Genomic DNA, 23572 nt, shown 5'->3' with positions numbered 1-23572 from the left:
TCGCTCTGCGGCGAAACTCAAGAAGTTAGTGAACGAAGACTTCTCAAGCTCCGAGAATTGCAATGACAGCTGATGATAAAACTGACACGTGACGAGGAGACGACGCGTGTATGTATTTGTCAACCATTCACCACTTTTAGACGTGTTCCTATATAAGATGTGTTTGTGTTCGAAGGGTCTGTGCACTGACCTGAACTTTTTTTTAATCAAAATGAACCATAGACACACAAAGTTGTCTGAGCTGCAGAACAGATGTTGTTCCAGATGAGTGCACACTACACGCTCAGCGACCTTTCTGCCCACTGTATATGTGTCAATGGAAAGTAGGCCTGTCGATGAATGATTATGATCAGCATTTACTCTTATGAGGCCTATTTTCATTGTTACGGACAGCAACATTTTAAATCGAGTTCAAAGTTGGGAGTATGTTCCACAAATCAAGAAAATGGAAGATTGTACTATCCATGTTTATGTTTTGAATTGTGAAACAAACAAAAACAAACCTAAAAGCATGTGGAATTGTGGATTGGAAGAACAGTCCGCCTCGAATCCTCGTTTCAATATTATGAAAGTCATCAAAGTCGATGATTGTAGATCTAGGTGAATACGCCAACAAAGATATTTCATTCCAGTCTATGCACTAGACTGTGATAATACATAGTTAGGCTTCAAGGTATCACTCAAGATTTAAATAATATTCCTGATTTATTGGCCTTTTTGATGTGTGCTAAATTCAGTGTTTTGGTACCAGTCTAGCACCTAGTTGAGGGGAGAGGGGGGGAGTTGAGGATAAATAAAAAAAGTCAGATCTACATAAAATGGTGTGTGTGTGTGTGTCCTCTTATGACTAATCCCACCCACCCTTTAATATACCAAAATGGTGCCAAATAAATCCTCTTGCTTCGCCTCTAAATGGCAAGGAACCATTTTACTGCTGAGTGAGTCATAAGTTGTGAACTACGTCAAGTTGCCAAAGACACCACATTTAACATGTTATAATTGGGCTAGAATTGGTCTTCAGCCAACCATACTTGCCATAAGAGGCGCCTAGGACTATGTGGTCAGACTTGCTGACTTGGTTGTGCATGTCATATCCCAATTGTGTTGATTGATGCTCATGATGTCAATAACTGGATTGCCTGGTCCAGATTTGATTATTTACCGACAACATATAGCTGGAATGTTGCTATGTGCAGTGTTAAACAACAGACAAATGAATGTTATAGTGTTGGGCAGGATCAAAGCCAAAAAACCCTCATGAGTCATGTCACTGTTAAATGTATGCAATCATACTGTATAATTCTGCATGTCCCGATGTGCTTTAAATTGCATCTGAAATATATATAATATATGGGGAAATATATGTGAACCGTTACGCAATGAGTTGACAATTGTTTTATTTATGCCCATTTGCGCTAAGATCTGAAGATGGAACCAGTCACAAAAATGGCCTTGAGAGGGGCACAAGTCGCTATTCGGCTTGTCCCTGAATAACATGAATTGGTCACGAATGGAAGCATGCTCGCTGATCACGGCCACCTATTCACCTACTCTCCTAGTTGCATAACTTCGCTTAATATGTTGCTGTTAACCTGTCTACTTTTTGAAGAAGATTACAAACATTAAAGGGTCAAACTCTTTTTTGAAGCAGATTACCTGTGCAGCGTTAGAAATTGGCACTGGTCCTGTAGTCCTTATCAAACTGCCAAATAGTATTAAGGTATCCTTAGGACTAGTAGCAATTGGCCCGTTTTAAGGGTTTTGCTATATGTTATCATCATAAGGACTAGTGGACAAAAGCTGTTAGTTTCTAACCCTGTCTTCGGCCTGTTTCAAATCAAAACAAAGTATAGAGACTATTTTATTTTTAGAGGGTATTTTATTATTATTTCCACATTAAATATATGTTTGAGTGTAAATACATAACAACTTTCATTCATAAACAAACCGAACTGAAACCTGTTGCAAATCTGGTTGCGAATGAATATTGATATATGCCCAAATATGGCATTTTTGGCATTAACAACATGTTCCTGTTGTTGTGAGTGCAAACATAACAGCGCCAACGTTCAAGATCTTTTTCTAAGAATTTCTTCAACTTATGATACTTCCAGCGCATAGTTGTCGGTACGCATCCCAACTGTAGGAAAACTTTAAACGTCAATTAGCTCTGTGCTTTGAATCTCGGCCCAACAGTCAGCCACTCTAACCTGTGGGGTCCCAGCTGTGCAATCAAAATGATAAGGTTTCCTTGATCTGTAAGATGAATTTATTTCCTGTCCCCTATCCGTACCATTTTGGAAGAAGGAAATCGTAGTGCTGAAAATCAACAAACTGAATTTTTTACATGTTATAGTCTGCCCTGGATTTGACCATGTATTCTCTAAAAATGCATTTCTGTGCTCTGTAAACATCATATTGAAATCCTTTTGACAGGCTTCTTCTCATTCCTTGAGTTGTCTCCATCATGAGGGGTACCCTGGCTCAAATTTAAAATAATTCCAAAGGAAAATGAATGTCACTATCACATGCTGATTTCAAATCTCAAAAACTTATTTTGAAACTACCTGTTCAGTGTCCTGTAGTGAACAATGAACGGGATCATGTTCCAGTCATTCATAGCCTTATTTTGAAACTTCCTATTTCAGCGTCCTGTAGTGAACAACGAACGGGATCAGGTTCCAGTCATTCATAGCCTTATTTTGAAACTTCCTGTTTCAGCGTCCTGTTGTGAACAACGAACGGGATCATGTTCCAGTCATTCATAGCCTTATTTTGAAACTTCCTGTTTCAGCGTCCTGTAGTGAACAACGAACGGGATCATGTTCCAGTCTTTCATAGCCTTATTTTGAAACTTCTTGTTTCAGCGCCTTGTAGTGAACAACAAACGGGATCATGTTCCAGTCATTCATAGCCTTATTTTGAAACTTCTTGTTTCAGCGTCCTATAGTGAACAACAAACGGGATCATGTTCCAGTCATTCATAGCCTTATTTTGAAACTTCCTGTTTCAGCATCCTCTAGTGAACAACAAATGGATCATGTTCCAGTTCTTCATAGCCTTATTTTGAAACTTCCTGTTTCAGCGTCCTATCGTGAACAACAAACGGGATCATGTTCCAGCCCTTCTTGACCTCTGGGTCAGGTCATCCCCAGCACCCCTACATGGTCGCCCAGCCAGGGGTCTCCCAGCAGCCCCTGTTCCCGCTGCCCCAACCCTACCAAGCTCAACAAGGGCTTCAGTACACAGCCCTGCAATATCCACAAGGGAGTGTTCCAGTACAGGTGGGGAATCCCCAGATTCCAGGCAGGGCAGTGCTAGGAGCCGGACACATGCCTCCACCAATGCCACATGGATACAGCATGCATCAACCATCAGTTACCAGTCCACAAAAAACATATCAGTTCTCTTGGAATGAAGCTCGATCTCAGGCTCAAGGTCAGACTCAGGCCACTTTGCCTCAACCTCCTACCAACTCAGCTCCATCCCATCACTTGACCCAACCCCTTCCCTTACCTCCATCCCACTCTGTCCACATTAAACCTTGGAATATTCCTTCTAATGCTGTTTCTAGACCAGTACAACCCACACCTCTTTCCAGTCTCGCAAACTCGCAGCAGGTGCCATATCTTACTGGGCCGTCATGCACATACTCCTCGATGTGGACAAAGTCCACAGAAAAGAAAAGTTTGGATGTTATGATGTCAGCCTCTAATCCTCTTTCAGCACCTGTTCTTCCTCAAACCACTGTCCCCCCTCCTGTTCTTGCTTCAACTCGTGTCCAAGCACCTGTCCTTGATAAGACTCCTGTACTTGCTCCATCTCCTGCTCCTCTTAAGTCTAGCTATCAGTCTCAGAATGTGCCCTTGAACATCAAGTCTGCCTATGGAATGACAGACATCAACACTACTGTCACCTCTGATGCACCTTCAAAGAATGCCTGGTCCACTGCCATTCATGAAGAGTCTGGCTCCTCTACAGTAGATGATGATGGCCCACCTATTGCACCGCATCCTTTTGCTATGCTGAAAAAGAATGGTGATTGATTTTTTATTTCTTTATTATCCCCACAGTTTAAAAAACGGGGGGATATAGCAATCGGCATGTCTGTCCATCAGCTGTCCGTTTTCTGTTTCTGGAACTCCAAAACTGTATATATATATGTATATATTATCTTATCCTGACTCATACAAATGAGTAATAAGTATTAGTCAGGATAAGTATAAATGATGTTTTTACTCTAAAAAATACATATTTTATCTTATCCTGACTCATACTTATTACTCATTTGTATGAGTCAGGATAAGTATAAATGATATTTTTACTCTAAAAAATACATTTCTTGTTTAAACTTTGTATATAGATCAGTCTAGTTGGGAACTGGTGTCTTTTGATGATTTGGGATTTTATTTTAATTTAATTTTATTTTCATGACAAATTTCAAGACATTTTTACGTTACTGAAATTGAAGGTAGTGCTCATTATCAGAACTCCAAAACTGTTGAATATTTCTGGATGAAACTTGCTATAAAGATCAGTCTATTGGTGATTTGGTGATTTTTCTTTTTTGTCTTTATTTTCCCTGTTTCATGAGGACAATATACAAATCAGTCTAGTGGTAAATGTTAGTCCAGCCATGATAGAACTCCAGAACTCCAGAATTCCAGCCTAGTTCGGCAAGTGTGGAAACTGGACTTTTATAGTCAGTTAACTCCTTGCCTTTGCAAGATGTAACCTGGCAAGCTCTAAACAAATGTTGGATATCTGAATATCTGTAGGGATTGAACCCATGGGTTGCTGCAAAAGGCGATTACTGACAGAGTTATTTTTGTGCTTTATGATTTACCTTGAAACATTATGGTGTGTAGCAATTGTCTTCTTGCCTATGTAGTAGTTAAACAATTGTCTAAAAGCAAGCATCAGTTTCAACTATATTGACTGTGGTCACTGTCTGACTAATCACTGACAAAATATACCAGTGACACATTCAAGGAAATGTTTGCTTGCTTAGTTACCATTTGTGACTGATAAGAAGGTATTTTTCACAACAAACATAAGAATGACATATTGCACTTGTGAGTTTTGGGATGGGAAACAATCTATATTAGGAATAATAACTATGTATTTATTTTTTCGCCAAGGCTAGCTAAGTTCAATATTTATTCCTAGTCTGGATATTTACCATCCCCAACCACATGCATGACAACCTCTCTATATATATACCCTATAAAAGAAGTTGTAATTATTACAGTTTGCCTCTTCTGTTTCACTGAAATGCTCTTTTCAATTTTGAATCCCCAGGTCTATTTTGCTGTTCATGCAATTTGTCTAGTTTCTTTATGGGGAAGTGCATTTGTTTTTGTTAAAATCTTTCTCTATCCCAAATTTTAAGAAAGTGCTAATTGACTTTGAAGAAACGGATACAACTTAGTTAATTATTAACTTTGATCAACAATTATCAGAACAGTTTTGATTTACTTGTTTTGTTTCACTTTGTGCTAAATGGGCGAGTTCAGTTGTCACAGAAGCATGCGATGTCATCCATTGTATTATGATGTCATAGCATTCCAGAGTGACAGTCTGTCTCACAACCGTTAGAACTCACATAGCTAGAGTGTACTTCAGGAAATGACTTACCTTTTGTATTTTACACTATTGGTACACACTGTGTTTTCACATTTGCTAGTTTATGTTGAACAGTTGATGTGAGACCTCCAGTTAAACCCTTGGATTCCAAATGAAATTTCTCATCGAAAACTAATTAAACCGTAAAACTTAAAGCACATAATGTTTGTCTTCTAATTACATATTATTTCTATAGATGAATATTTTCTTGTTCATTTTGAAACATATGGATTAAAAATTATTGTATATCCAGCTTTACAAGTTGAAGATACTGAAACAGGCATCGATTCCAAAACAGCCAGTCAAAGTGTTGACACAAGTATATTTGGAACTCGGGACCAACTAGGATCGAGGATGACATCTGTGAAGAAACACTTCACGGAGAGAGTTAAAGCAGACAGGTTCATGGAAATTGCCCTCAAACGTGGGATAGTAGTCACTGCTGCCGAAGCTGAACCTTCAATAAGAACAGGTGCCCTTGTATCAAATACGGAAAGTGGGACTGCATCCCAGAGTGGAGATGACTCGGACATTAACTCCATAGTGAGTTGGAAGGAAGACGCAGATGCTCACACTGACTCTGGCAGTGTGGACAACACCGATGCCAAGTCCTCAACATCTGAAGGATGCTCCAGAAAGTCGGACGGCTACCTGAGTGACTTCTCAAATGAATTTGCTAAGGTTATAATTGAAGATGCATGTTGTGAACTCAACCTTGAACTCAATCATGAACTCAATGTGAATGCCGTTCCATTTAATCCTGTGCCCTTCTCGTCAAGACTTGATGCCACTGCAAAGGAATTTAAATGTCGATTTACTGCTGAAGAAGCATCGCCATCAGCTTTGTCTCTGAATCCTGATAGTCCAGAGTTCAAGCCTAGCTTCTTCAGGGATAAGGCAAAGAATAAACCTGATCCTGAGGATCCTGAGGAAACTGATGAAACTGAAGCTTCAGATGAACTCGATGTGTGCAGACTGTTTAAGAAGAACCATTCCTCGGGAGTAGATGTATACATTGCAGATTCACCAACACCAGAGGCAGAGACCCAAAAGGCTCCATGTCAGTCGGATGCTTTGTTTGTCGATGTTGCTGTGAATACAAAGAGGATTAAAACGAAGGATGTGGATGTTCAAACTCCTCTTGCATTCGAACCACGAGATGTTGGAGTCAACACAGAGGAAGCGTGTTCTGATGAGACATCGGAATTCTTCACGCCGCAGATGGTGGTAAAGACGAAGAGTCCATGTGTGAATGCCTGTGTTGAGACAAGATGTCGACAGGTCCAGGTCAAGATAGGGCCCAAGATGAAAAGTCAAGGAGTGCAGGTTGGGTCAACTGATGACCTGGTTGCCAAACAATGTGACGTGTGCCCTGAGAGGGACATACAGCTGATTGAGACACAGGTTTGATCCTTATCTTTATCATGTTATTAGAAAGGCTGAAAAGAGTAGCTGTTCACAGATTGACAGGTTAATTCAGATACATGCTTGGATTTATATCATTGGTGCATAAACACATTTGGTGCAGTTGTCGTTTCAAGATCCTTGGTATGTTAGCACATGTTCTTTTTTTCACGAAAGTGGTCAAGTCCTTGACCTTAATCACTTTGGGACATGTTAGGACTTTCTTTCCCAATTACTTTAGTGATACGGCTGAAATACAGAATCATGTCGTATGACAGAAGTACTTTTCAAAGCAGCCTTTACCCCAGCTGACTTCGGACGGTTGCAGACTTCATCACCTGGTGCAGCTGATGTTTGTTCTTGTAGATGCAGCTGTGTCACCTGAAGGCCCAGATCTGCATCAGCGAGCTGCAGCGGCAGCTGGATGACCTTCAACACAGCAAGATGCAGATCACGAGCTTCTTCTCTCCACAGTATGTTCATTAGTTCTATGTTACCTGTGAAGGTCTGGTGAGGTGAAATGGGGTTTAACGTCGCATCCAAGATTATTGCACTTATAGAGCGACGTGCAAGTACGTGTGTGTGTTTGTGTGGCTGCTTGTACTAGTCCGGACTGATGCCAATTTATAGTGCTAGCTCACTGAGATACCATGCCGCAGTTTAACATGAATACCCCACTCAGACACAGTATACTGACTCCCAGCCGACCAGTCCTTGTTTTAGCCCCTTACTGCCGAGCGCCAGACAGGGTAACAACAAGTACCATCTTTTAACGTCTTTTGGTAGGACGCGGCTGGGGATCAAACCCCGGACCTTCCGCTCTCTGGGCGGACGCTCTACCACTAGACCCCAGAGGCGGATTGTGAAGGTCTGGATTAGAAAAGGTCTTCGGCAACCTATGCTTGTCATAAAAGACGACTATGTTTGTCGTAAGAGGCGACTAATGGGATCGGGTGGTCAGGCTCACTGGCTAGGTTGATGCATGTCATCATATCCCAGTTGCGTAGATCAATGCACATGATGTCAATCACTGGATTGTCCGGTTACAGACTGCCATGATGTTGCTGGAATATTGCTGGGTGCGGCGTTAAACAACAAACAAACAATCTGGAAATTCAGGGCCCCAAGTAATCCATGGTTGTCATGTGAGAGAATGTAGGCTAGACCCGACTTCATGTGGAATTGAACCAAATTGTGCTTATTGCTCATTCTATAGCCCGTGGTTTATTTGTCCAGAACTGACTGTTGGCAATCCACCATGAAGTAGCTCGAATATTGCACAACCTGTGACATTAACAACATGGAATACATTAGCGTACTGTTGGTTTGTTTGTTTGTTGTTTAATGCAGGTTCATTAACTTACTGACCCGTGAAGATTCCGGGATAGAATAGGTCTTTAACAACCCATGCTTGCTGTAAAAGGTGACTACAACATGGAATACATTAGCTTACTGTGTTTTTGTATGTTGTTTAATGCAGGTCCATTAAGTTACTGGTTACAGTGATTTCCCTCATGTCCTAAGCGGAGATGCAATGTCAGAAATTAAGGGTCTTCGCTAGATTCCTTGAGGTTTATGTCTGTGATATTCAGTTTCCAAATAAGGCATAAAATTCAAGCTTGTGTTGTCATAACCCCATTCTTGACAGCTCAAATCTTTACTTAATATTAATATTATGACAAGGATCCCTTGATCCTTCATCTTCATGTTTGACCACCATGGTATGCTGTGTTGTAGGTCTGGGGTGGACTCCTTGACAGACATGGTGGATGCACGAATTGTCTGGTTGCAAGAGGAAATAGCACAGACCAAGGTATGAATGTGTATTATTTAATTAAGGGTTATTACTTTTAGATTTGGACTACAAGAAGTATGCTTGTTTCAGATAACACAACTTTGGTTGGTTCTAAGGAAAACAACTCACTCCGTTATACTACCATTTTATTATTGGTTATACTATCAAGTAATGGGTAAGTTTATCAGATATGTTCATGATGTTGACTTGAATAATCAAGAGAGAAGTCTGTCGGATTACCTGATAATGTCCAAGGTTGGAGGCTGAAGCCTGTGTTTGTGTGTGTGTTCTTCAATACCACACATAGCAAAACTCAAGCCATATGATGGTGGCTTGTAAATAATCAAGTCTGTACAAGATAATTAGTAATTTTCCCCCGCCCCAACGAAGTTGGCGGGGGATATAGAAATGGGTTCCGTCCGTGTGTGCGTGTTTGCGTGCGTCTGTGTGTGTGCGTGTGCGTGCGTGCATGCGTGTGTGTGTGCGTCCCAAAATCGTTTCCGGAGCATAACTCAGAAACCGTTCAATATTTCTCTACGAAGCTTTGCATGTCTATCAGACTCATGCTGAACTGGTGCCTTTTGCTATTTAGGAGTTTTATAAATTTTTATTTTTTAGGTTTCCATGGCAACAAGTTGGACTTAGGTTGTATAATGGTGCTGTTCGTTTCCGGAGCGTAACTCAAAAACTGTTAAATAATTTCTTACAAAACTTTGCATGTTTACCAAACACATACTGAACTGGTGCCTTTTGCTATTTAGGAATTTTATAAACTTTTATTTTTTACGTTTCCATGGCAACAAGTTGGACTCAGGTTCTATAAGGGTGCTGTTCGTTTCCGGAGCGTAACTCAAAAACCATTAAATACTTTCTTACAAAACTTTGCATGTCTACTAGGCACATACTGAACTGGTGCCTTTTGCTATTTAGGAATTTTATAAACTTTTATTTTTTAGGTTTCCATGGCAACAAGTTGGACTTAGGTTCTATAAGGGTGCTGTTCGTTTCCGGTGCGTAACTCAAAAACGTTAAATAATTTCTTACAAAACTTTGCATGTTTACCAAACACATACTGAACTGGTGCCTTTTGCTATTTAGGAATTTTATAAACTTTTATTTTTTAGGTTTCCATGGCAACAAGTTGGACTTAGGTTGTATAATGGTGCTGTTCGTTTCCGGAGCGTAACTCAAAAACTGTTAAATAATTTCTTACAAAACTTTGCATGTTTACCAAACACATACTGAACTGGTGCCTTTTGCTATTTAGGAATTTTATAAACTTTTATTTTTTACGTTTCCATGGCAACAAGTTGGACTTAGGTTCTATAAGGGTGCTGTTCGTTTCTGGTGCGTAACTCAAAAACTGTTAAATACTTTCTTACAAAACTTTGCATGTTTACCAAACACATACTGAACTGGTGCCTTTTGCTATTTAGGAGTTTTATAAACTTTTATTTTTTAGGTTTCCATGGCAACAAGTTGGACTTAGGTTGTATAAGGGTGCTGTTCGTTTCCGGAGCGTAACTCAAAAACTGTTAAATAATTTCTTACAAAACTTTGCATGTTTACCAAACACATACTGAACTGGTGCCTTTTGCTATTTAGGAATTTTATAAACTTTTATTTTTTACGTTTCCATGGCAACAAGTTGGACTTAGGTTCTATAAGGGTGCTGTTCGTTTCCGGAGCGTAACTCAAAAAACGTTAAATACTTTCTTACAAAACTTTACATGTCTACTTGGCACATGCTGAACTGGTGCCTTTTGCTATTTAGGAATTTTATAAACTTTTATTTTTTAGGTTTCCATGGCAACAAGTTGGACTTAGGTTGTATAAGGGTGCTGTTCGTTTCCGGAGCGTAACTCAAAAACTGTTAAATAATTTCTTACAAAACTTTGCATGTTTACCAAACACATACTGAACTGGTGCCTTTTGCTATTTAGGAATTTTATAAACTTTTATTTTTTAGGTTTCCATGGCAACAAGTTGGACTTAGGTTCTATAAGGGTGCTGTTCGTTTCCGGAGCGTAACTCAAAAAACGTTAAATACTTTCTTACAAAACTTTACATGTCTACTAGGCACATACTGAACTGGTGCCTTTTGCTATTTAGGAATTTTATAAACTTTTATTTTTTACGTTTCCATGGCAACAAGTTGGGCTCAGGTTCTATAAGGGTGCTGTTCGTTTCCGGAGCGTAACTCAAAAAAACGTTAAATAAATTCTTACAAAACTTTGCATGTTTATCAGACACATACTGAACTGGTGCCATTTGATATTAAGGAGTTTTATAAATGTTTATTTTAGAATTTCCATTGCAGCTATTTTGACAAGGCCTAGGAGAAATGTTGGGTCAGTTACCTGGTTTGGGACCATAACGTGTTAAAATGGCGGGGGATATAGAAGACTTTGTCGACTATACGCTTGTTGAAATTGTAAAGCCCCTGGGTAGCCTTGTTTGGATTATTTACGAAGTGGGCCAGAGCAGAAGCGTGTTGGTATTAAGTATCGGCGACCCCAAACAAGTTACGGCTACACAAGTTTGCCAGCTAAAATTACGCATTGAACACACAAATGTACAAACAACAAAGATTTAATAACTTTACAATATTTTAATAGATGTAGCACTTGTAAGCTTTCTGTCTAAACTATTGCAGCGATTTATAATTACGATTACTTCTAATTTACTTTTAATATTTACCCGAACGTGATGGAAGTTGAAATCTGTGACCCCGCCTCAAGCCAAAACAAAACATGGATCCCACACCCCTCGCGCAATGATGTCATCATCAATTATCCATCGCACTAATTAGAGCCATGTCTAAAAATAGATACCCCCCTATAATGCACACCGTCTGGGTAGGGTGTCAAGCCATCAACCAAGTCACTGAGCCTGACCACCCGATCCATTACGTCGCATCTTACAACCAGCATAGGTTGCTGCAGACCAATTCTATCCAGGAATCCCAATGAGTTGAAAGCTGAAGCCAACCAATCATTGATGAAACCTACTTAATTGAAATTAGCCTGAGCTAAAGAAACAGTTTTACATCTGGAGTAGATCATGGTTTTCCATATTTGATATTTCTATGACATAATCTTTACGTTACATTGCATTGCTTGTCTGTCACAGATTCACCTGATGAACTGTCTGAAGGATCTCCAGTGTGGCCACCCTCTGTCTGCCATCCCAGCATTCAGCATCACGCTACCGACCGTTATGGGCAATGAAGTCTATACACCTAAAGAGGTACACACATATTTCCACACTTTACTTCAGCTTAGTGGCTCTATATGGTGCAGGGGACACAGTGGCCCAGTCGTCTAAGGCGACGCGATTGGCTGTGCAGAGTTGCTTCCCTTGTGCATACCAGAAACCTATGATTGTGGGTTCGAATCCCAGATTCCCCCGATTATGTTTCTTGATTGTCAGCATATACTCGTGCTGTTGGGTTCACCAGAGTAGTAAATGTCTAAAAACTGCATCACTTAGAGCTTGATCTCGCATGCAGCTGACACTGTGATTTACTGGAATACTGTTCAAAGTGGTGTTCAGCCAAACTCACTGATTTTGTTTTGTCATTGGTTACAGCTGAAATTTCTGAGGAGTCCCCCGACAGATGTGAACACTGAATCTCCACGCTCACGGAAACGTGCACATGAGAGAGACAAAGCTACTATGGATAGTGTATGTCCTCTGAAAACAATGCCCACTTGTGGAAGCTTGGAAAGACTATCTCCCCAAAAGACGATGCCAGGTCTTCAAAATATATCACCATGCAAAACTATTCCTGTTGATGCAGGAAATGAAGCAGTATCGCCACAGCAGGCCATGCCTTATGAGTTAGGATTTGAAAGAATGTCACCATACAAGAGTACTGTTCATGAAATTTCTGAAAGACCATCGCCTCCCCTAACCATGGCATTTGATGCGGGTGTAGAAAATATGTCTTCCTTCAATACAGTGTCTGCTGATGAAGGGTTTGACAGAGTACCAACCCGACAACTTGTGGAAGAAACCCTCCTTGAAATGCAAAGAGATAGGTCATGGAAAGGCAGCGAATCTGATGCTCCTCAAATCCGGGAGTCGGGATCATTGAAAGATCCAGATTCTGATGTTGCCAAGATTTATGAGTCAGAATCTCTGAAAGGCCAGGAATCTGATTCTACCTCCATTCATGACTCTGGAGCTGAACCTTCTGCCATGGCTGTCCGGAAGTGTAGTTCTGTAGAATCGGGATCAGAAATATTGAACTCCGACAGTGAAGAAGCTACTTTGTCTCTAGCAAATGAGGGAGCTACTGCCAGTTCTTCATTAGAACTTGTATCTGGTTCCAGTCAGGAGAGTTTGTCCAACAGTGTCTTAAATCCTGTGATGATATCTTCGTTGTCTTCTTGTGAGGGTGACAGACTTGAACAGATGTCATCACAGTGTTCTAGTAAGTCTTCAGTCACTGAGGATGCAACTGCTGGAACTGAATCTCAACACTTTTCTGAACTTTCCGAAGGAACATCCACATCATTAACACCACCTGAGAAATCTGCTGATCCTGAAACAGGACATTGTGCTGAGTCAGAGGAACTTGTTATTGACAATGTCACCAAGCCTGAACCATTACCATGTATGGATAATTTAATGACAGATAATAGGAATGTAACTGCAAACCCAGAAACTACAAGAACTGATGCTCCTGTCACCCTAGATGACACTCAACAAGAACATGAACCAAACCAAAGTGGTGAAAACATTTCGTTGCCAAAACCACTAACAAGAATCTCATCCAAAGGATCACCATTAGGATCACTTCCGAAACCCATCCCCACTCTCCCTCTGAGATTGCCCCCAAGAAGGGGGTCAGAATTTGTCGGCTCTCCTGACCTAAGTTCAAAACCGGACTCTGAGTACGAAACTGCGAGCAGTAGCCTGTCTTCCACACCTGTTGCCACGGATACAGAGGAGAGGGCTTCTGGGGATGCAACTGAGATGAAACTTGATGCTGTGAAACCGGACTCTGACAAAAGAGTTCCTCCAGGATTTGAGAATACTCAGGTACTAGTACATTAAGTAATACGTTACCACTTGTTATACCGAGGCTGTTGTCTCCCACAACTGCTCTTATAGCGAAATCTTCCACAGAGATCTCAATTACCTCATGTAGCACGTGCCTATGTCTAAAGTTGGATGGTTGTCTTACTTGGTTTTCATAGAGGGAAACTTGTACCATGTGGTCTTTTTGGGTGAGATATATAATATCCTACCACTTCTCCGACTTAGCATTAGTAGTACCGGGTATATGATAGGATCTAGATATTTATGCTTCCACTGTCACTGCTGAAAGGTTGTTTAGCTAGCAAACATATGCATGTTTATTGTCATTGATATGTTATAGTGTCATCCAGCATGTTTATTGTCATTGATACGTCATAGTGTCATTCAGTTATTGGTTGTAATACTTTTATATGTGTTTTGGATTTGTTACAGAATGACATTGAGGAAGACATTAATGACATTGTTGAATGTGAGATGGACACTAACCTTCTTATGAAGAAAGCCAAGAATGTTCTTCAGAACTACCAACTTGCAGCAGAGAAAGGCAGAGTGGATGTAAAGGCTTCAATTTCTGGCTCCCCTGTCAAACCGAAGACCTTATCTCCACACAAACAACAGGTCAAATGTTCTCCAGACAAGCCAAGGACTGACGTATCACCGAACAAACCAATGAATCTTTTGTCTCCTCCCAAAGATTTGTCAAGCACTCTGTCTTCTGATGTTTCTGAGGAGGAGAAGCCATTTGTGATGTCAACAGGGAGGTCTGTTGCTGGAACTGGTGAGGTGTCCAAGGTTGTGTCCCATCTGAAGGCTAGTGCTATGAAACGACTGGGGGTCAGACAAGCTGTAGCAGATGAGAAACCATCTACAGACTACATGGACGTAGATCTGCCACCTTCAGGTAATCCACATCATGGCCGTGGTTTACCTATGACAAAAGCAATCCAGGAAAACTTCAACACAAATCATCATATTAGTGCTTCACCTTCAAGTAATCCATGTCCAGGTTTTGGTTTACCTGTGACAGAAACACCCCAGGAAAACTTCAATACAAATCATCATACTGAATCATCAGAGATCAATCAACCACAAGTTCACCCCCAGCAACAACTTCAGCAACAACAGCCACCATCTCAGCAAGTACCACAGCCACCTGTACAACAGGCGATGCAACCCGATCAGTTGAATCCTAATTTGTTTCAAGCTGTGTTGGCGCAAGTTGTTAAGGCCTACCCTCAACTCACTTCAAACCCAGTGATGTTGCAGACAGTGTGTGTACAACAAACAATGGTGCTGCAGTCCTATATGAAAGTACCCGGTGCTGCCCCAGCTGCCTCAGCCGGTCCGGGCATTCCAGGAACACATCCCGAAGCACATCCCGTAGCACATCCTGATGCACATCCCGAGCCACATCCTGAAGCACATCCCGAGCCACATCCCGAAGCACATCCCGAAGCACATCCCGTAGCACATCCTGAAGCACATCCCGAGCCACATCCCGAACCACATCCTGAAGCACATCGAGAGGCATATCATGAGCCATATCACGAGGCACATCCTGCATCAGAGAACTTGCAGTCAATACAGATGAACTATGCCAGTCCACTTGGCCAGACCACCAAACCTTTACAAGCCCCATCATCATCAGATGACATCAGTGCTAACATGGCTATTGGAAGTGCTAGACCTACTGATACAGCTCAGTCCAGTGGTGCTGCCTGGAATCCCATAGGTCTTGTCAACATGATGCAGGCTCGCAGGGGGAAGTCTGAGGCCGAGCAGGCAGCAGTACCTGATGTAAAGACTCAAAATCCAAGCATGTTCAAATTTAAAGCAACTACCCCACCTGAAATCAAGGCATGTGGTCCATCATCGTTTCAGCCTATTATATCTGGTACTGCTACAGGTTCCGAGACAACACCTCCAGGATTAAGATCCTACATCCTGAAAGACAAACGATCCACTGAAGCTGCTGCAGTGGTCAGCACCCATCTTACTGGACTGACTCCTGTACCCACTGAAGACACTAATCCATTTGAGCAGCATGGCCCTCCCAGTCTCACGAAGTCAACCTCACTGAGGAAGAGATCAACAACAACTAAGCCAAGAGGTGGGGGAAGAATATCTCCAGTGACTCATGACCCCACAGAACTTTTCCCTTCTGTCAAAGCGACCAAGATTGAAACAGATGAGGACTGGGAAGATGAGTGTGAAAAGTACCCCGAGGAGTTTACATGTAAACAAGATGTTAAGAGACCTGTATATTTTAGACCTATTAACCCTCCAAAAGGCACAGATGAAAACCCAGGATCCCGGAACTTGTCTAGAAGCACCACTCCTGACACCTGGGACCAACCCTACAGGTCAAGGCATCTCTCCCAACAACTGCTGACAAACTCGACTAATCCAGGATCCAGAAGCGGATCATTTAGAGGCAGAAGCAGAAATGCTTCTGAGAAACAAGCAAGTGGGGCTACAACCACAGACTTCCAGACCAAGTCCCAGAGCTCCTCAAGAAGCTGTACCCCAACCGAGGAAGTTGGGAAGATGTCCACATCAAGCTCAGTGAGCAGTACACAAGCCTTCAGAGACTTAGGGGAGAGCAGGAAGATGTCCTGTACGGGGCTTGATGAGATCGAGGACTTTGGTGTTAAGAAGGAACGCAAACCAAACAAGCCTGATGCCAACTTTCTGGGGCGACTCTTGAAGAACAATGCCAATGTCAATGAAAGGTTGAAGAAGGAGAAAAAAAGTAAGTAACCTTTTATTAGCCCGACAAGACCAGAGAGGGGTGGTCCGGTAGCCTTGTGGCTAAAGCGTTCGCTTGCCGCTTGACCCGGGTTCAATTCCTGACATGGGTACAATGTGTGAAGCCCATTTCTGGTGTCCCCTGCCGTGATATTGCTGGAATATTGCTAAAAGCGGCATAAAACTCACTCATTCACTCACTCTAAGACCAGAGTGAGCTCATGGCATTGTATTGTGCTGTTCCAGATTTCTCCTAAACAGTTAACTCAATGTAAAGGGTAAAATGAAGTGAAAATAGCACATTTCAGTGGGATCAGATGCCACCTTTATCTTTATTGTACAGAATTGTGACAAGGGCACCCTGACTTTCATTCCTTTTGAAAAGTGTAAAACCATGATGCAAAACAGTTTATGCTAGTTTTTTTGTGTTTCATTTTCAAATGAAAAAGGAATTAGAAAAATGGTACTCTCTTTTCCCTTTTATGATATCTTCTAAACACATTCCTATGCTGTTTCAGAGAACAAAGGAGGAAATAAGCCTTCCAAACCTGAACCAGAACCAGAACCTTCCCTGGTTGATGAAGATGACTGGCAGACGGTAAGACAACGGTGGGATGCTGGTGCAGGCCCTGAGTACCCCAAGCCTGTTGTAGGAGCTGGCTAATGGGGCTTGGGTGGTCACAATGTGCACCCAGTTTATTGAAACAGTCTTGTCCATGCAGTCTATGGTCTTGTATGTACATTATTAAATATATTGAGGTCATACATAAGTCTACATTTGTTGTGATTAATTGCTCGGGGTTTTTTTCCATTATTTTAGGATTATCATATCTGTAACATTATTTTAGGATTATCATATCTGTAACACAATTACACACAAATGTCTTGCTCTACTAATTTCTAAACTGCTTTCATGTACTTATTGATTATGCTACAGCATTAGAAATTGGCACTAATCCAATAGTCCTTGCCAAACTGCCCAATAGTTAAGGTATCCTAAGGACTACTAGAAATTTGCAATTTTTAAGGGTTTTGCTATATGTTATCATTATAACTTATACATAAGGACTACAGGCTAAATCTGTTAGATTCTATTGCTGTGCTATCTGCTACAGGTTGGTATGAAGAAAAGAAAGAGAGATCAGACACGAGCGGAGCCAGCAGCAAGCACAGCCCTCGTAGCAGCCACATCCAAAGGGGCTTCCAAAGCTCCTCGAAACAACTTTGACAAACTTGTGGAGCATCTCGCCAGACATTTTCCATTCTTATCACGGTTGGTAAAACAAGCAAACATTACTCAGCCAATAATTTACAGATAAGTATTTGGGCAAGAGGTGCCTTTTGCTTTGCAATAATTTGTCAAGTTTCTTGGCGTTGGTCTGTCAAGTTAGGCGACAAACTTTGTGTTTTCTGGTTTACATATGTTTTTGAGTATTCCATGATATACAAGTTGTATCAAACCTGAGCAGAACAGGTCACTTCACACCACTGATTAGCAAATGCCAATGTCCCATCTCATTATCTCTTTTCTTCATTGAACGAGGCAGTAGTAAATCCCCACTACCCTCAGAGTCGTAGGTCTCAAGAGCCAGCTGGTATAATCAGTTGATTATCATGTGCACATCCTTGATATCCAGCCTATGATCTCTCATATCTGTTAAGATTTTAACCTGGACTCCTAATTACGTTAGCTTTGTTTAGGATGTAACGTGACCATCTCAATACTACATGTACTTATCAGTAACTTGGTGCAGAATGTGTCTTACGCTTGTGTGTAATTTGATTAGACACATTTTATCAACTAATGAAGTCAAAATGAATACAGGGTATACAATGGTGGTATTATTCTAGATAATCAAGAATACAATGTGTAATAGGTTGACAACTTCTATACAGTGTAGTCCCTTTTTTAGGACAATGAATTAAGCAGGGATAATTCTAGGGTGAGGCCATGTACTTTTAGACCCTAAATTTGGAAAAAGGCCCACATTTTCAAATACAATGGGGCATTTTAACATTGTGCTCTATGGGCAAGTGTGGGTGTTCCTATGGAATATTTGAAATTTTCACATAAAGGGCCCAGGTCAGAAAATTCCTAGAGCGAACCCTTATTAAGCTACTGCCTTCAACCACTTAGAGGGAAACCAGAAAGTGCTTTGACCAATACGCACTAAGTTTAAATGGAATTATACAAGTGCCACAGCTTTTTGTCCAACTACTCTGCATATGACTCCAGGATGTTAGCTTTCGCACTAAATTCAGGCACGGAGTAGAGCTCATTTGTCTTCCATGGGTTATTCAAGGCCTCATTTCGTTGCTCAGCTTTAGTTAGTTAGGCGTCTTCACTACACAGCTCATCAGTCATATGTATTCACAGGAACGTGGTGTAGTCAAACCCATGCAGTATTGATGATGGATGATATTTCCTCATGGTGTTTTGATGACCTTAGGGGGGCATGGGTGTCCCAGTTGTCTAAGGCGCGATTCGCTGTGCCTATGATTGTCGGCTCAAATCCCGGTTCGCCCCAATTATGTTTCTAGGTTTGTCAGCACCATACCCGTGCTCTAGGGTTTCACCGAAGAGGTAAACGTCTTAGACCTGCATCACTTCGGGCTTTCCTCCTACATTAAGCTGACATGCCGTGATATAACTGGAATAATGTTAAAAGTGGCGTTAAAACCCAACTCACTCACTCACTTTGATGACCTTAAACAACATGCACTGGCTCAGATTGATTTGTGTTATATGTCATGTTTATGATTCTGTTTCAGGGGAGAAGTGATTGAGCTGGTAACCTCTGTACGATCGCAGCGAGGGGGCTTGACGGGGATGAAGTTGAATGACATCGTGGATGTAGCCAGAGGGATTGCTCAGAAGAAAATGATGGCCAAGCTTGTACCTGAACATGGACCAAAGGTTTGTTTGTATTCTACTAAAATCAAAACAGATGTGGACATATCTCATTTCTTCTTCAGACAGATTGTTGTGGAAGCTAGTAGTATTTTTTAGATGAACAATAAGTGAAAATAAAGAAGAATGGTTTTAAAAGGGACTGGTCATTAATTACATAAAATGGGGGCTGAAGGCAAAATATGATACAGTCATGTAAGGTGAGGTGAAATGGGGTTTAATGTCGTGTCCAAGATTAAGACCTATATAGCGACGTGCATGCACGTGTGTATGTGTGTGTGTGGCTGCTTGTACTAGTCCGGACTGATGCCAATTTATAGTGCTAGCCCACTGAGATACCATGCTGCAGTTTAACATGAATACCCCTCTTAGACACAGTATAGTGACTCCGAGCCGACCAGTCCTCGTTTTAGCCCCTTAATGTCGAGCGCCAGACAGGGTAACAACAAGTACCATCTTTAAACGTCTTTTGGTAGGACGCGGCCGGGGATTGAACCTCAGACCTTATGCTCTCAGGGCGGACACTCTACCACTAGACCACAAGGAATGGTCGGCTCGGAGTCAGTATACTGTGTCTGAGAGGGGTATTCATGTTAAACTGCGGCATGGTATCTCCGTGAGCTTGCACTATAAATTGGCATCATTGGTTGATCTGTTGTAGGTAGCAGCAGCAGCACAGAAAGGCGGCAACATCTACAGCACTCCTGAGTTTCAGAAGTATTACGAGACAACCAGGAAGGAGCTACCCCACAGACCGGCCATCACTTCCCCAGGGGTAAGACAAGAACAAGGTTCACTACTCCCGTGTTTGTCCTGTTACACGTACAGTGGTATCTGTCTAAACCGGACTTGGGGGGGACCAAATCTTCTTCTAGCAAGTTAATAAGACATACATTTATTAATAAAAATCTTCCTTGGCAACAGTCATCGTTTTGTTGATGACAGCAGCTTACAAGACATGCCAGTGAGATGTGTGATAGATTAGGGTGCCTGAATAAGATAATATGGTGATATGTTATTATTTTCTCCATAGAAGGAAGTCCCAATTAGGCAGATTTCACTTCATTATGAATTAACGTAGCAATCACGTTGTAACATGGTAATATTAAGGATGGCAAAATAGGTCCAATATTGACAGAAATCCAGATTTGTCAGAATCCGGTTTAGGCAGAATCCACTGCAGGTGCAAAAGACAAGAAAGAAAAAGTGGTTCATGAAGATCCCATGAAAATATGTCAGGACACTTACGCCAGTAATTGTTTTGTATTTTATACCTAATTACAGTGATAACCTAGTTTTGAAATCTTATGTTTTGTAGGTATACACAGGGGTGAGAATCTTCCACGGATCTGCAAATCTTTAGTTACCACATCAACACCCCCAAATTATGGACCAAGCTCCATTTGAAAGAAGTTTCAGCTGAAAAGGAAAATGTCCATACTCATCCCCGTATATTTGTGTCCATTATGACAAGTTTAAGACACAATCATGCTGTGCTTATCAATGCCATTGTGTTACATCAATGATGATGATTTATGTCCAACAAGAATTTGTTGATATGTTTTTGAACTGTCAAGGCAACAAATGATATTTTCTATCAATTTCAGAATTCAGCGAATGATGAAGATGTCTGTCCGATATGTTTTGAGGATTTTTCTGTTGCCAAGAAGCAGAGATTGGACTGTGGGCATGATTTCCATACCAAGGTAAGTAAATTAGGGCCTGGTGATGTATGGTATGGGCTAGGGCTGGCTAACAAGATACATAATCAGAATTATTGTCGATGGGAAGAAATATTAACGATTATCATGTTATCGATAATATCTTACATAAACTATTTTGATGAAATAAAGTTTAATTTACCGAAAAAGACTTGATATGGTCAATCATGTCAATTGCTGAACACCAAAAGCAACTGTTTTTGTTATATTTTAAATGTCCACAAAGTTATTCATGCATAAATGTGTCACCACTCACCAGCTTCACAACTTCCTGCAAGCTTTCCGCTCACCACCAAGCCACACACACACACACAAACTCCCAGACCCACACACCCACACTCAACACCCATCCACACACACACACCCAGAAACCCACACCCACACTCAACATCCATCCACTTACACACACACCCATCCACACACACACACCCACACTCAACACCCATCCACACACACACACCCAGACACCCACACCACACTCAACACCCATCCACTTACACACACACCCATCCACACACACACGCACACCCACACTCAACACCCATCCACACACACACACCCAGACACCCACACCCACACTCAACACCCATCCACTTACACACACACCCACACTCAACACCCATCCACACACACACACACACCCACACGCAACACCCATCCACACACACACACCCAGAAACCCACACCCACACTCAACATCCATCCACTTACACACACACCCATCCACACACACACACCCACACTCAACACCCATCCACACACACACACCCAGACACCCACACCACACTCAACACCCATCCACTTACACACACACCCATCCACACACACACGCACACCCACACTCAACACCCATCCACACACACACACCCAGACACCCACACCCACACTCAACACCCATCCACTTACACACACACCCACACTCAACACCCATCCACACACACACACACACCCACACGCAACACCCATCCACACACACACACCCAGACACACACACACACACACCCAGACACCCACACCCACACTCAACACCCAGTCACACACACACACACCCAGACCCACATCCACACTCAACACACAGACCCACATCTACACTCAACACACAGACCCACATCAACTCTCAACACACAGACCCACATCCACACTCAACACACATCCACGCCAACGCCCACACCAACACCCACACGGACACCCACACCCACACGTCCATCCAGCCTCCCCCTCACCGTGTGGGCTTGCATGTTGCAGTGTATCCGAGAGTGGGTGCTGGGCCATGAAAGAACATGTCCCACCTGTAGGAGATACACATTGTTTCAAGAGGAGTTCCCGAGGCTGAAATAACGTAGCAGAGAGACAGTGTCTGCCTCTCAGTGAACAAGTCATCATCAAGCAGCTACCACAGACGTGCCAACAATGTCAGCTTGGGATCATGAGGCATAATACTCTAGTCACCATCATGTCAAAAAATGTAATTTGTTTCATGACATGGAGAATATTCACGGGTGGCCTTAGCTGGGTTGGTTCTCTGATCCATGATAGGATCTGCTGGTCACAAGTTTGAATCCCAGATTCACCACTAATATCATCATGGAATTGTCAGTCTTCCCCATGCTCTTGCTCAAAAGTGGTTAATCTCCACCTTACGTCATAGCTTATTGAAGAATTTTTAGTGCTACTTAATGCTTTGTCAGTAAAACTGAAGCTGATCGCTTGCTGCTGTGATTCTTTCCTTCTGCAAAATACATCTCCCATAACAGCATCCCATGTGTTACACTGTCCACAGGTAAAAATCATGTACATCTACTTAATGACCTGTTCTTAAACATCTTTTTTGGTCAAAGGGCCATGTTTCCTAGATGATTTACCATTGTTTATAGCTTAAATCATTGCCTGTACTCTTTAGATTTGATGTGAAACTGAAAATTTGGTAGCGGGTCATAACCCCTAATTACATCGTCCCCTACATAGTCACCATTTGTTTTCAGCCCCTTATGACCTATTCACTGATGGGCGGTCAGGTAGCCTAGTGGTTAAAGCGTTCGCTCGTCACGCCAAAGACCCGGGTTCGATTCCCGACATGGGTACAATGTGTGAAGCCCATTTCTGGTGTCCCCCGCTGTGATATTGCTGGAATATTGCTAAAAGCGGCGTAAAACCGTACTCACTCACTTACTATTCACTGATATGTTATCTAATATAATTTTTTTCCATTTATAAAAAAAAGCACTGTGCAGTAAATACATGAAGTATTGTATCTGTTTGTCGCGCTGACAAGGACGCAGATTTAAAGGACCATTCTTTATGATATGATTTTGGGCTTGG

The 23572-nt window shown here is 41.8% G+C and overlaps 1 protein-coding gene across 1 annotated transcript; it reads left to right on the top strand.

The window, feature by feature from the left end:
- The first annotated feature begins 59 nt into the window (after nt 1-59).
- LOC139461749 (serine-rich adhesin for platelets-like) lies at nt 60-22591 on the top strand. The gene is made up of 15 exons (XM_071243206.1): nt 60-108; nt 3086-4038; nt 5879-7029; nt 7396-7502; nt 8767-8842; nt 11957-12073; nt 12416-13873; nt 14306-15268; nt 15365-16625; nt 17140-17219; nt 17737-17894; nt 19394-19538; nt 20194-20307; nt 21140-21238; nt 22499-22591. The coding sequence occupies exons 2-15, from the start codon at nt 3114-3116 to the stop codon at nt 22589-22591; spliced, it is 6747 nt and encodes a 2248-aa protein (XP_071099307.1). The 5' UTR covers nt 60-108; nt 3086-3113.
- The last annotated feature ends 981 nt before the right edge of the window (nt 22592-23572 follow it).

The sequence above is a fragment of the Haliotis cracherodii genome, unplaced genomic scaffold (genome assembly GCF_022045235.1).
Source record: "Haliotis cracherodii isolate W230 unplaced genomic scaffold, xgHalCrac1.p SCAF_15, whole genome shotgun sequence".
Lineage (NCBI taxonomy): Eukaryota > Metazoa > Mollusca > Gastropoda > Lepetellida > Haliotidae > Haliotis > Haliotis cracherodii.
This window is presented reverse-complemented; position numbering and strand designations above follow the sequence as displayed.

Bases quoted from the DNA above. Each gene is read 5' to 3' on its own strand.
- LOC139461749 (XM_071243206.1), top strand. From the start codon at position 3,114: ATGTTCCAGCCCTTCTTGACCTCTGGGTCAGGTCATCCCCAGCACCCC. The intron at 4,039-5,878 runs GTGATTGATTTT...TTGTATATCCAG, and splicing joins TGCTATGCTGAAAAAGAATG to CTTTACAAGTTGAAGATACT. The intron at 13,874-14,305 runs GTACTAGTACAT...GATTTGTTACAG, and splicing joins CAGGATTTGAGAATACTCAG to AATGACATTGAGGAAGACAT.